The 12,450-nt window shown below is 33.9% G+C and overlaps 1 protein-coding gene across 1 annotated transcript; it reads left to right on the forward strand.

Annotated features, from left to right (window-relative positions):
• The first annotated feature begins 1,651 nt into the window (after nucleotides 1-1,651).
• LOC140892521 (probable sucrose-phosphate synthase 1) lies at nucleotides 1,652-9,654 on the forward strand. Its single transcript, XM_073301443.1, has 13 exons — nucleotides 1,652-1,977; nucleotides 2,084-2,173; nucleotides 3,311-3,552; nucleotides 3,741-3,804; nucleotides 3,982-4,680; nucleotides 5,153-5,266; nucleotides 5,421-5,552; nucleotides 5,633-5,809; nucleotides 6,827-6,880; nucleotides 6,962-7,024; nucleotides 7,128-8,054; nucleotides 8,261-8,388; nucleotides 9,027-9,654. The coding sequence occupies exons 1-13, from the start codon at nucleotides 1,795-1,797 to the stop codon at nucleotides 9,304-9,306; spliced, it is 3,153 nt and encodes a 1,050-aa protein (XP_073157544.1). The 5' UTR covers nucleotides 1,652-1,794; the 3' UTR covers nucleotides 9,307-9,654.
• The last annotated feature ends 2,796 nt before the right edge of the window (nucleotides 9,655-12,450 follow it).

Raw genomic sequence — 12,450 nt, forward strand, 5'->3', positions numbered from 1 at the left:
CGAGGCAATAGTGCTTTGATTTAACAAATTGGTATATTTAATATTTGTCATCCTTAGGACACGTAGCATGTAAAGCATGGAACACGGGATGTGGCCAAACAAGATTAGTGCCACGCAATAATAACAGCCCAAATAAACTATTCGACAAAAATAGAATCTACAAAAGGGCTCAGAAAATGGGTCCAATTCAATGACGAAATGGGCCCACTCAGTCCCAGTTGTGTGGTACTTGAATGTTCATTTTCATTATTTTGTTTAATTAATATTCCTTGGCAAGGTGCCAAGGAATATAAAAATATAACCACTATCATTCATCATTATTAATGTTGTGTGATCTTACACCCACGTTTTTTATAAGTGTCCTATATTTAAGAACTAACTAATAATACTAATATATTCTCAAATCTTTAGTTCCACCGGAAAAAAATTAAGAATAAATAAATCACACTTATTGGAAATATCAAGCACGATAAAGATGCATGTTTTACCACATGTATATTTGTTATGAGTATATGTCAAATCGATGTAATAATGTACAAATCACAATCATCAAATTCATTTCAAAAAAATATTGATAGAAGAATCGTATACTTATATAAGATAGTTGGTTAGTGTCATATGTGTAATTCAAGTTTTTGTGATTATATATTTAACCATTTTTTAAAATTAAGGGAGGAGATCATCATAATTGATTTTTGAACTCAACATTTCGTCCCATATTTTTGAAATCTTGATGTCAAATAAGCTAATTGTCACTTACAATATTTAACCATATTTGATATAACCAACAATAGTATCCTGACCTTTTTGAATAACTTGAGGGCTTAATGGCTATATTTGAATTTTCTGAAGGATTATTGACTTATATATTTGCTGAAAAATTAATATCCATACCCATTAAAATTAAAACATAACAAAACCACCTCTATATCTTGAATCATACTTGATTCTTGAAATCAATACAATTTTGTTCTTACAATGCTATAATAAATATCTATTTAAAAAGTGTTCCAATAGTATTAGGCATAATTTTATTCAAACAAAATTATTAGACACATATTCAATGTTAGTTGACATTGAAAAGTAAGAAAGATAGAAAGCAATGGAAAATGTAAATTAAAGTTAAAACCCTACACGTCATCTGCACAACTCTTGGAAAAAGTAGAAACCTAGAAAGGGAAACAAGAGAAGAAAGAAAGAGGCCCCCACCTCCATTAATACATGCACATGCCACATAATGAACATTTTTACTTATTTATTTTTGTTTAGCATGAAGTTTAATTTTTAAATGACGATGGAACCGCGATAATTGTCATTCTTACATAGCGTAAATCTTATTTAACATAATTTGGTGGAAGGGATATTCTCACACATTTTTTTTATTCAAAAAAACTTTCGTAAGGCGGTTTCAGTTAATTTTTTAAAATAAATCTCCAACGTGAATTAACTCCATAAAAAAATATTACTACTTAGTTATCGTTTTACAAGCTAATAAATAAATATTCGAGAGGCCTATTACAAGAGACCACCTATTCCTTAAATTTGGTTAGGGGGAATTTATAAATAATTTTTTTTATTTAAAAAAAGATTTTATATTTATTTGAAAAGAAAAAAGTGACCATCCGTTTTTTGTCTCTCACTGCAAAATTTCTAGAATCGGTCTCTCTTTATATCATATCATGCTCTCTTTTTGGATTCACAGTCTGTCTCTACGCATGTGCATTCGCATCCATACTCGTTCGCGGGGATATTAGATTGCAAGATATACACGGATTCATACGCAATTGCACTGTAATGGCGGGAAATGATTGGATTAGCAGCTACTTGGAGGCGATTCTGGACGTTGGCCCTCCGATTGAGGATAAGAAGTCATCTTTGCTGCTACGGGAGAGGGGGAGATTCAGTCCCACTAGGTATTTTGTGGAGGAGGTGATTACTGGATTCGATGAGACCGATCTGCACCGCTCTTGGGCCAGGGTATGTCTGTGTGTGTGTGTGTTCTTCTTCTTTTCTTCTATTGCTTGTGCCTGTATTTGTGTTTAGATGCTTCTGATTGCGTGTGTCTGTTCGTATGTGAATGTAGGCTCAAGCTACGAGGAGTCCGCAGGAGAGGAACACGAGGCTGGAGAACATGTGCTGGCGGATATGGAATTTGGCTCGTCAGAAAAAGCAGGTGTTTTTTTTTTTTTTAAATCTTCGAATATTGAGGGGAGTGCTTCGCTTATGATCTCTATTGCGGGTATCTGTGCGTCTTTGATTTCTTATGCTTTTTATGGTCATACTTTATCTATTTGATGGATGCAATAGTTGACGGTTTGAAAGTTTGTTTTCAATGGAAATGTGGTGATTGTTAAGGATGTGATGCAGTAACTGATAAGGGGCAGTGCAAGTGGACTAGATTTGTTCTTCTGAAAGCCACTGGCTAGAATATTTGTAATTAACCAGGAGATAAAATGTATGGGCGAAACTTCTATACTAGTTTCACCGCTGGTTATTCGCTGTGAAATGCATTTTCATGATCATAATCTTTGATCGCAGGCGGTCATAATAGTCGTGGGACTCTAAAATGCTTTATATCATAAAATTTCCTACATTCTTTTGGTCAATGGCATGTGCAGTGACTCCATTTACTTTTCACGTTTCCGGCACCTCACCGTCAAGAGATTAAAGCTTTCTCCCAACTGTTTTATCAATTTTGCTACTTTAGTATTCACTAGATCCCAAAAATTCGAGCTCCAGGTGGGAGATCAAAGATTTGATTGGCCACTGGTCAACTGCACGTCCTAGCGGAACTCAACTTCGCAATCCTATTCGATGTGATTGTATGCTTTCTTGAAATATATTTTGAAATAAATTCCTGATTTTTGTTTGGATATGCAACATTTAACTATCTCATTGGTCACAACTTGTATGATTCAACCATTTGCAGAATTGCCACTGCATGATTTTATTTGACATCTTTCTGATTTTCTTATGTGCTGTGATTGTGATTCCAAATCGACCCTGAAACTTCCCCTCAGTTTTTCTACTTGGTTTATTCCCTGAAATTGCCTTTAATGTTTAGCATGGTACAATTTTGTTTCATAAACCAAAAATTAATGACTGCAGATTCTGGGATTTACTTTGTTTAATTGACTTCTTTTTATAAATTTTCACTAATATTGACTTTTAACATTTAAGGTTCAGGAAGAGGCCAACTACCTGGAGCTTTGATTAGAAAAAACTTTTTACATACTTTGTTGGTTTTGTCGTACATCTGTGATACTTTAGCTCTATGCTCATCATTTCTTTCAATGACTTATAAGTGTAGCTTGAAGGAGAGCAAGCCCAGAGGATGGCTAAACGTCGTCTTGAGCGTGAAAGAGGTCGCAGAGAAGCTGTTGCTGACATGTCTGAAGACTTATCTGAGGGGGAGAAGGGGGATACAGTTGGTGACCTTTCAACTCATGCTGAAAGCATTAGAAGTCGACTGCCTAGAATTAGTTCTGTTGATGCGATGGAGGCCTGGAGTAGTCAACAAAAGGGGAAAAGGCTGTACATTGTACTGATTAGGTATGGAATTAATATTGTAAAGTTTGAGTAGTGACAAAAAGGAGTTGACATAGATAAAAATTGTTTTCTCATGGCTGAAGGGAATATGATCTTTCAAAATTTTCTTATTTGTTGTTCTGTCTGAGATTGTGATCTTCAAAAGGTGAAAACATAATTACCTTGCTTTCTTGACGATAGTTCTCTTGCAGCCTTCATGGTTTGATACGTGGTGAAAACATGGAGCTTGGCCGAGATTCTGATACTGGTGGTCAGGTAGGTCTGGTTTCAAGGAATGCTCATCCAACAGTTATTTTCCTAATCATGTCCTTTTGTGCTAGCTTTTTATCAAATTCTCAACCGCATTATGTAGCACTGTCTTGAATGTGGTTTAATTCGTTTCATTTACTCTTTTCATGCTTGTAGATGACTTCTGTCCTTTATTTTCTTTAGGTGAAATATGTTGTCGAACTCGCAAGGGCTTTGGGTTCAATGCCAGGTGTGTATCGCGTCGATTTGCTTACTAGACAGTTATCATCGTCAGAAGTAGATTGGAGCTATGGTGAACCGACCGAGATGCTGCCTCCACGAAGTTCAGAAGGTTTGATGCATGAGATGGGAGAGAGTAGTGGTGCTTATATAGTTCGCATCCCGTTTGGTCCAAAAGATGCATATGTTCCAAAAGAATTACTGTGGCCACACATCCCTGAATTTGTTGATGGCGCTCTTAACCACATTGTACAGATGTCAAAGGTACTTGGTGAGCAAATCGGTAATGGACGCCCAGTTTGGCCTGTTGCTATCCATGGGCATTATGCAGATGCAGGTGACTCTGCTGCTCTTTTATCTGGTGCTCTAAATGTACCAATGCTTTTCACTGGCCATTCTCTTGGCCGTGATAAATTAGAGCAACTTTTGAGGCAGGGCCGACAGTCAAGAGATGAAATCAATTCTACTTACAAGATAATGCGTAGAATAGAGGCAGAAGAATTATCTCTTGATGCCTCTGAAATAGTCATTACCAGCACAAGACAGGAGATAGAGGAGCAGTGGCGATTGTATGATGGTTTTGATCCTATATTGGAGCGTAAACTACGTGCTAGGATTAGGCGTAATGTGAGCTGTTATGGAAGGTTCATGCCTCGCATGGTTGTAAGTACTTATTACTTGAATCTCGAATGTTTTTTTTCTGAAATCATAAGTACACATGATTGTGTATCTTGCTCTTTCTTCACGACATCTTTTTTAGCTAATACAGAATAATTTAGCATGCTGTTACTGAAGTCACGTTTATCATCATGTTTTTATAGTGGCTCTATGTGTCTTGATGAAACCGTCAAGAAGATTTTTCCATATTTTAGTTGGGAAGTAATTGAAAGAATCACAATTATATGACTTAATTTACCATTTAATGACCGGGTCTAATATTTTAAGCTAAATCAATTTTATTTTTCAATCCTTTTGTTCATGAACTCGAACGAACTATGTGTTGCTTCAATTATGAGCATGAAAGAAATCGTAGTCTCATCGTGAACTTAAGTTTCAGATAAAAGCGGTATCCATCTTAACCGTCAGTTTTACTCTGCCACGGTGATGTAATAAGATCATGATTTTGTGCTTTCAGGCGATTCCACCTGGGATGGAATTTCATCACATTGTTCCACATGATGGTGACATGGATACTGAACCAGAAGCAAACACAGACGGGAAGTCTCCAGACCCACTTATTTGGGCTGAGGTTAAACTCGTTAAATCTGCAGTCTCATTCATGTGTGACGATTTTATTTCTGAATTTTCCCACTATTTAAATATATTTCCTCTATATTTTGTACGGCCTCTAGTGTTTTCAAAGTTCATGGCACTTTCTAAGAGTGATCTGCATCTGCAAACAGGTAATGCGCTTCTTTTCAAACCCCAGGAAGCCTATGATACTTGCACTTGCCAGGCCTGATCCAAAGAAAAACCTTACTACCTTGGTTAAAGCATTTGGGGAATGTCGACCACTGAGGGAGCTCGCTAATCTTGTAAGTTGGATTAATAGTGCATAAATGTTTAGTGAATTCTGAGAATGCACTAGTGTTACCATTTTCAATTGTGATAACAGACCTTAATAATGGGGAATCGAGATAATATTGATGAAATGTCGAGCACGAATGCTTCTGTTCTTTTATCAATCCTCAAGCTGATTGATAAGTATGATCTATATGGCCAAGTGGCATACCCAAAACATCACAAGCAGCATGACGTTCCTGACATCTACCGTCTAGCGGCAAAGACTAAGGTATTCTCATGCTTTGCATACATCAATGGCAATATTAACTCATTTGGGACAGACCCATAAAGTCAATAGTATGCTTGCTAATTTTCCTTTTTGGGTATCTTTTTTCATGTTCCCTTGAATGGAAAACCAAACTGCGTGTGGTGAAGCTCTCTGTTGCTATGTTTAAATCTTTGCTTAGCTGAGCTGGATGAGTGTTTCAAAACTTTTGACAGAATACATTGGCACCGCTTTTAGTTTTCTTTTAAAATTTTGTGTTCTAAAATAATAATTTTAGCAAGCCTGGGAATGAAATTTGGGAAAGGAAAATGAAAAGTTTTCAAAAAACCGTCATTCCAAAAAAATGCCAATAAGTTTTTTTCATCTACACACCACCCAGTGTAATGTTTTTCATACCATAGGACTCAACACGTCAAAATTCAATAATTTATTTGGTTTTCAAAAAGAATAACAGCAAAATTATGAATGAAATAGGAAATTGTTTTTTTTTACAAAGTCATTTTTATAAAATTTTTACGTTAGTTATATTGAAATGAAATTGATTTTAGTACATCCTAGGCATGAATGTAAGACTATTTATACTTAACTAAGTAGTTTTACCAGTTCTAGGTTTGTATTATCCTTTCAAACAATACAAAATTCTAGGTTGTATCGTTGTAGTAAAAATAAATTTTGTGTGCATTGGCATGATTGATCAACTGTTTCATTGAATGGGGAAGATAAAAAAAATTCAATCAACTTTTCTGATTTAAATATTATTGGATTAACAACCAAAAAGGTTTAAATTATAATATTGACAGAATAAGTTAAGGCATCTTGGGCAAGAAATTACTACATTTTGACATGAATGACTTTTGGTGTGAAATGGGAGGATGAGTTTCTAGGAGGGAAAGGTAGGTTTTTTGGGTTCTTTTGGATGTCTACATTTTTGAAAGAGGTTGTGAGTACTTTCGCTGAAGTTATAATATCACTGGATAGTTTCGCAGGATTGTTTGAGCATGAATTCATTTTTTTTGACAGGGTGTTTTCATAAATCCAGCTTTTATTGAACCTTTTGGACTTACTCTAATCGAGGTGCGCCTGCCTTCACATTTATTAACTTTTGGCTAGTACAATTATTCTGGTGGCTAATGTGATTGCTTTGACATAAAACAGGCAGCAGCACATGGTCTGCCCATTGTCGCCACGAAGAATGGTGGCCCTGTCGACATACACAGGGTATTTTTGTTCTTTTTCCGAAGATGGACTCGCAAGGATTCCATTCAATATAAGGTTATCTTGGTATATTGTGTCTGATATTGTTTATCCATGTTGATGGTAGGTGTTAGACAATGGTGTCCTTGTAGATCCACATGACCAGCAATCTATTGCTGATGCTCTTCTGAAGCTGGTAGCAGATAAGCATCTCTGGGCAAAATGTAGAGCAAATGGATTGAAAAATATTCATCTATTCTCGTGGCCAGAACATTGTAAAACTTACCTCTCTAGAATAGCTAGTTGCAAACCAAGACAACCTCGTTGGTTGAGAGACGAAGAAGAAGATGAAAATTCAGAATCAGATTCTCCAAGTGATTCCTTGAGGGATATACAGGATATATCTTTGAACTTGAAATTCTCCTTGGATGGAGATAAGAATGAGAGCCAAGAAAACATGGATGGTTCTGTCGAATTAAAAAATAAGCTAGAAAATGCTGTGTTGACGTGGTCCAAGGGTGTTGCGAAGAGTGCACAAAGATCCGTGTCTATTGATAAAGGAGAACAAATTTCTAATTCTAGTAAGTTTCCAGCATTGAGGAGGAGGAAGCACATTTTCGTGATCGCCGTAGATTGTGATGCAAGTTCTGGCCTCTCTGAAAGCATTAAAACAATATTTGGGGCTGCAGAGAAAGAAAGGACTGAAGGTTCAATAGGATTTATTTTATCAACATCCTTCAACATCACAGAAGTACGGTCTTTTCTGATTTCAGAAGGCTTGAATCCTAGCAACTTTGATGCATTTATTTGCAACAGTGGTGGTGATCTTTATTATTCATCTATTCATTCGGAAGATAACCCCTTTGTAGTAGACTTATATTACCATTCACATATTGAATACCGATGGGGTGGTGAAGGATTGAGAAAGACTTTGGTCAGGTGGGCAAATTCTACAACAGATAAGAAGGGAGGAAAGGATGGACCTGCTGTTGTTGAAGATGAAGAAACTTCAGCTGACTACTGTTATTCTTTCAAAATTAAAAAGCATGGAGTGGTATGATATTTACCTTTATATATTTAATTCCATTTCATTCAGAGTATTGAGCCTGTTAACAACTTAAAAATGTGTTGCAGGTCTTAGCATATTATTGATATATTGAATTACATCCGGTTTAGGATTAGGCTCTTACAGTTTTGTTGTCACTCTTGAACTATTACACCTTTTATTGTATAACATAATAACTTTATTTTGTGTTGCAGGTTCCCCCAGTGAAGGAACTGAGGAAAATGATGAGAATTCAGGCATTACGTTGCCATGTGATCCATTGTCAAGATGGAAATAAGATTAACGTAATCCCAGTCCTGGCTTCACGTTCCCAAGCCTTGAGGTACTACTTTTATTAACGTTTATGACATTTAGACAAAAACAAAGATTTTATGACAAGCAAGGCTAACAGCTTCATCTTAGTTGTCTGCTCGAGTATAATGTAGTTTTAAGTGTTGAAAATACAGAACATTAACCCTTGCAAATAAATAGTATGACCAAAAGAAAAATTAAGTTACTTATCTGTAATTTTGTACGAGTATCTCATCTCATCGCATGATAGTATTGATGGTGCTGTGATTCCACTTATGATGTTCTGCTGCTGATGTGGCATATTGAGGATTCTACTGCTCTAGATGTATCATGCCACTTCATATGTTCCTGATTTAGTAGCGTTGTTTGACACCAAACTTGTAACAGTCTTTCATGGACTCGCGCCAGTGACAAATCTTTAATGTATGCTGTGTAGCCTCGGCCATCTAATTCAAATAATTAGGGGGGTTGTTATCCATGTATGTGGGCCACTGACTACACTTCTTGGCCACCCACAAGACCACAACTTGCACATATTTTGTATGACCACATGCCTCTTGTTGTAACTCAAAGGTCCAATTCAGATGATAGGAGACTAGGTGTAATATTTCTTGCAAAGTTCAATACTCCTGCTATCAATTCAATTAGTGGAGAAAACTTGCTTCGCAGGTACTTGTATCTTCGTTGGGGTATGGAGTTGTCAAAAGTGGTGGTTTTTGTCGGGGAAAGTGGTGACACTGACTATGAAGAAATGCTCGGCGGTGTGCACAAGTCTGTAGTGTTGACTGGAGTTTGCAGCAACGCGAGCAGCCAACTTCATGCTAACAGAAGCTACCCACTTACAGATGTTGTATCTTATGACAGCCCTAATATCGTCAAAACCTCCCAAGATTTCAACAGTTCTGATCTCCGAGCCTTGTTGGAGGATTCGCAGGTCTTCAAGGACTAACATTTCCAATACTAGCCCGATAATGGCCTGATATTGTACGTCGCTTCCTGCTACTTGCAAGGTATTTTACTACATGGTTAAAAGCTTAAATTTCACTTTGTATTTGTTACTATATGATCAAGAAAGAACTCTTGGAGAAAAGTCGGCCTTTAATGCTTTTGTTTACATAGAAAATAATCGCTGCGGGGGGGTAAATTTGTATATATATGTAATAATAATTATATTGAACCCGGAAGATCTCTTCAAGCAACTGACACATCAGATTTTGAGTGAAAAGTCTGAGAAATTGATATGGACGTGTTTGATGATGAAATTTTCTTTGCGAATTTTGTTGGCTTAAATGGTTTACATGGATATGGGAATCTGTTGAATTTTTTGTATCAAATACACAATTACTCGTCCAGCGCCATTTTTTATTTTCAATTGCATAATTTATTTTGCTATTTTTTTTTATTGATGGTATATTTGATGTTTAAGTTTTAGTACAATATTAATAGAAATAACCACAGCTTCTAAAAAGTCGTGAAGGTTAATTGTAAAGTTTCAAAATTTTAAAGCTTAAGCAAGTTTCGTACAAGCTTAAGCGGGAAAAAACGTGTTTTTATTTTTACTGTGTTTTTTATTATTTTAAAGCAAATATAAAATGAAATGACATATTAATCATAAATATAAGATTTAATATATATTTCAAGTTTTAAACTATAAATATATATATTTATATAACTGTTTTCATTTAAAAAAAAAAATGAAATCTTCCGTTTTAAAAAACTGTTGTTTGATCGAGTTTAAACGTATTAAAGCTTAACAAGCTTTTTAGAAGATATGTAGTAGAACATATATTGTATCCATACTTGGTTATACTTACGGTCCTACGTCATGCATTTTTTTATTGAGTTTCAGCTCCAAATTTTTATTTTTGAGTTGTTATTTTACTTTCGTACTGAACCTTGTGTCAACACCTGAATTAGTCCAACACAATAACAAAAGGTTTCATTATACCTTCAAGTTAAGCTGCTGAAATTACATTTGATATTCAATATTTACACCAAACCATAGCGCACGAAGTACGTAATAAATACTATTTTCATAAAAAAAATTAATGAATTTAGAAAATGAAAAATCACATTTCATGTCATGATTATACATACAACGCGTTCATAAAAACACTTTGTACATTATTAAAATGAAAAGCCAACTCAATACTCAATATTCGTCTTTTTTCTGTTTGTATTTATAATGTTATGCCCACTTTTGATATGGTGGCGTGACTGTTTATTATTATGTTTTCTTTTTTTTTTCATTTGGGAATTTTCTTCCTTCATTATCATAACGTCCTCTCTCAATTTACAATAATTATACAAATAATTGAGTAAACAAAAATAAAATTTTCGACAACTTAAAGATTGTAAAAATACACAACGTGCGTACCGAGTCACTAAGTTATAAATCAGGGGCGGAACTAATTCAGGCTCAGTGTGGTGTGGTGTGGGCACTTGCCCTCACTGGGCCAAAAAAAAGGGGGATATGTTATATATTGGCTTAGTTATCTAACCAACCCACTACTACACTAGTTAATTTAAAAAAAATGTGAAGCCCACAGCCCACTACACATTTGGATCGACCCAAATTCTGTTTTCATAATAATTTCAATTTCATGGTCCTTGCGAAAATATTTTTCTGCGATAACTCAAAGAGTCGGGAGTCGGGACCTTTCTAAATTCTGTCGGCCACAACTCACTGCTCTCGAGTCCCATCTTTCAAAAATCAAAGATCCTCGTCCGGGACCAGTGATGCCCATCATTTTTCTGTTTTTACTCTAGATTGGTCTCTATTTTTAAGTAAAAGGTATGTAAAAATGTAAATAAGCTTATAATTTGTTTGTGATTAGATATTAGGTTTCAAATTGAACTTCTTATTTATTGTTAATAGTTTTTATTATATGTAGATTATATACCAAATTTACAAAAAAAAAAAATAAAAAAAATGTGAATGGATGTGAGGGCCAATTACAATTTAGCATTAATTTTTTTTTCCGGTTACAATGAGTTGGGTTTTTTTTTTTTTGGTTTGTGTTTTGAATTTTGATATATAATTATTGGGTTTGTTTGTTGAAAGTTGAAAGTTGAAAGGTGAAACAATATTAGTTTTTAGTAGATCAAAATATGAAACTTGAAAGAAACAATTGTAAGTTAATTATTTTGATGTTTTATGATTATAAGATTTATATTTTTTGCTTTATTAATTATGGCATATCATCGCCTACACTAAACAAAATTTCTAACTCCGCCCCTGTTATAAATTATACATTGTTGTTGATATTAAATAGCACATATCGAGTTATGATTTATGTAGCTTGCTCAATTCTAACTTATAAATTGTTGGATACTAGTTTGGAAATAATTGAATAATAAGAGCACCTCCAACCCAACATTATGTTGGTGTGAAACGTTGGCGTATTGCAACAGTGTTGCACCAAATTTGGTGCAACACTGTTGCAATAGCGTAAGTTTTTTATTCTTTTCTTAAAAAAAAACATAATTTTGTTTGTTCTTCTTTTATTTTATACTTTTTTTAATTTTATGCCTTTACCATTATAATTTATTTGTTGTAATTATTAATTATAAGATATTTTTGATTTAAAATTTGAATAATCTTATCATATTTTTAATAAATGTATAATTAATTTTTTTTAAAAAAAAATTTAATAGATAACCACATTACTTAATTATTATTTTATGATACAATATTAATTAATAAATATATAAATTATTGTCTTTATAAATATTTTATGAAATAAATTAGTTAAAAAATTTATTTGGTAATAAATAAGTAAATTTAAGTTTTGAATTATATTATTAGTTGAATAAAATAATAAAAGTTTAATTTGATAATTATGAATGTTATATGTAATTGTTTTTAATATTATTTTTTATGTGTAATGTATTTTAATAATAATTTTAATTCTTTAAATTATGTAACTTTAATTTAATTAATTAACATCGAATAGAAAAATACAATTTTGAGAAAAAAAAATTAAGATTACAAACACTAAATTTATTGAAAATCAAAGATAATGATACAAAATGAAATAAACAAACATAACAAAACATTAAATTTTCAAAAATCACAATACAATACAACATA

Source organism: Henckelia pumila, chromosome 3 (assembly GCF_033568475.1).
Source record: "Henckelia pumila isolate YLH828 chromosome 3, ASM3356847v2, whole genome shotgun sequence".
In the NCBI taxonomy this organism is placed as follows: Eukaryota; Viridiplantae; Streptophyta; class Magnoliopsida; order Lamiales; family Gesneriaceae; genus Henckelia; species Henckelia pumila.

Coding starts and splice junctions, on each gene's coding strand:
- LOC140892521 (XM_073301443.1), top strand. CDS start 1,795: ATGGCGGGAAATGATTGGATTAGCAGCTACTTGGAGGCGATTCTGGAC. Junction 4,681..5,152: donor GGTTCATGCCTCGCATGGTT/GTAAGTACTTAT, acceptor TTGTGCTTTCAG/GCGATTCCACCTGGGATGGA. Junction 8,055..8,260: donor AAATTAAAAAGCATGGAGTG/GTATGATATTTA, acceptor TTTGTGTTGCAG/GTTCCCCCAGTGAAGGAACT.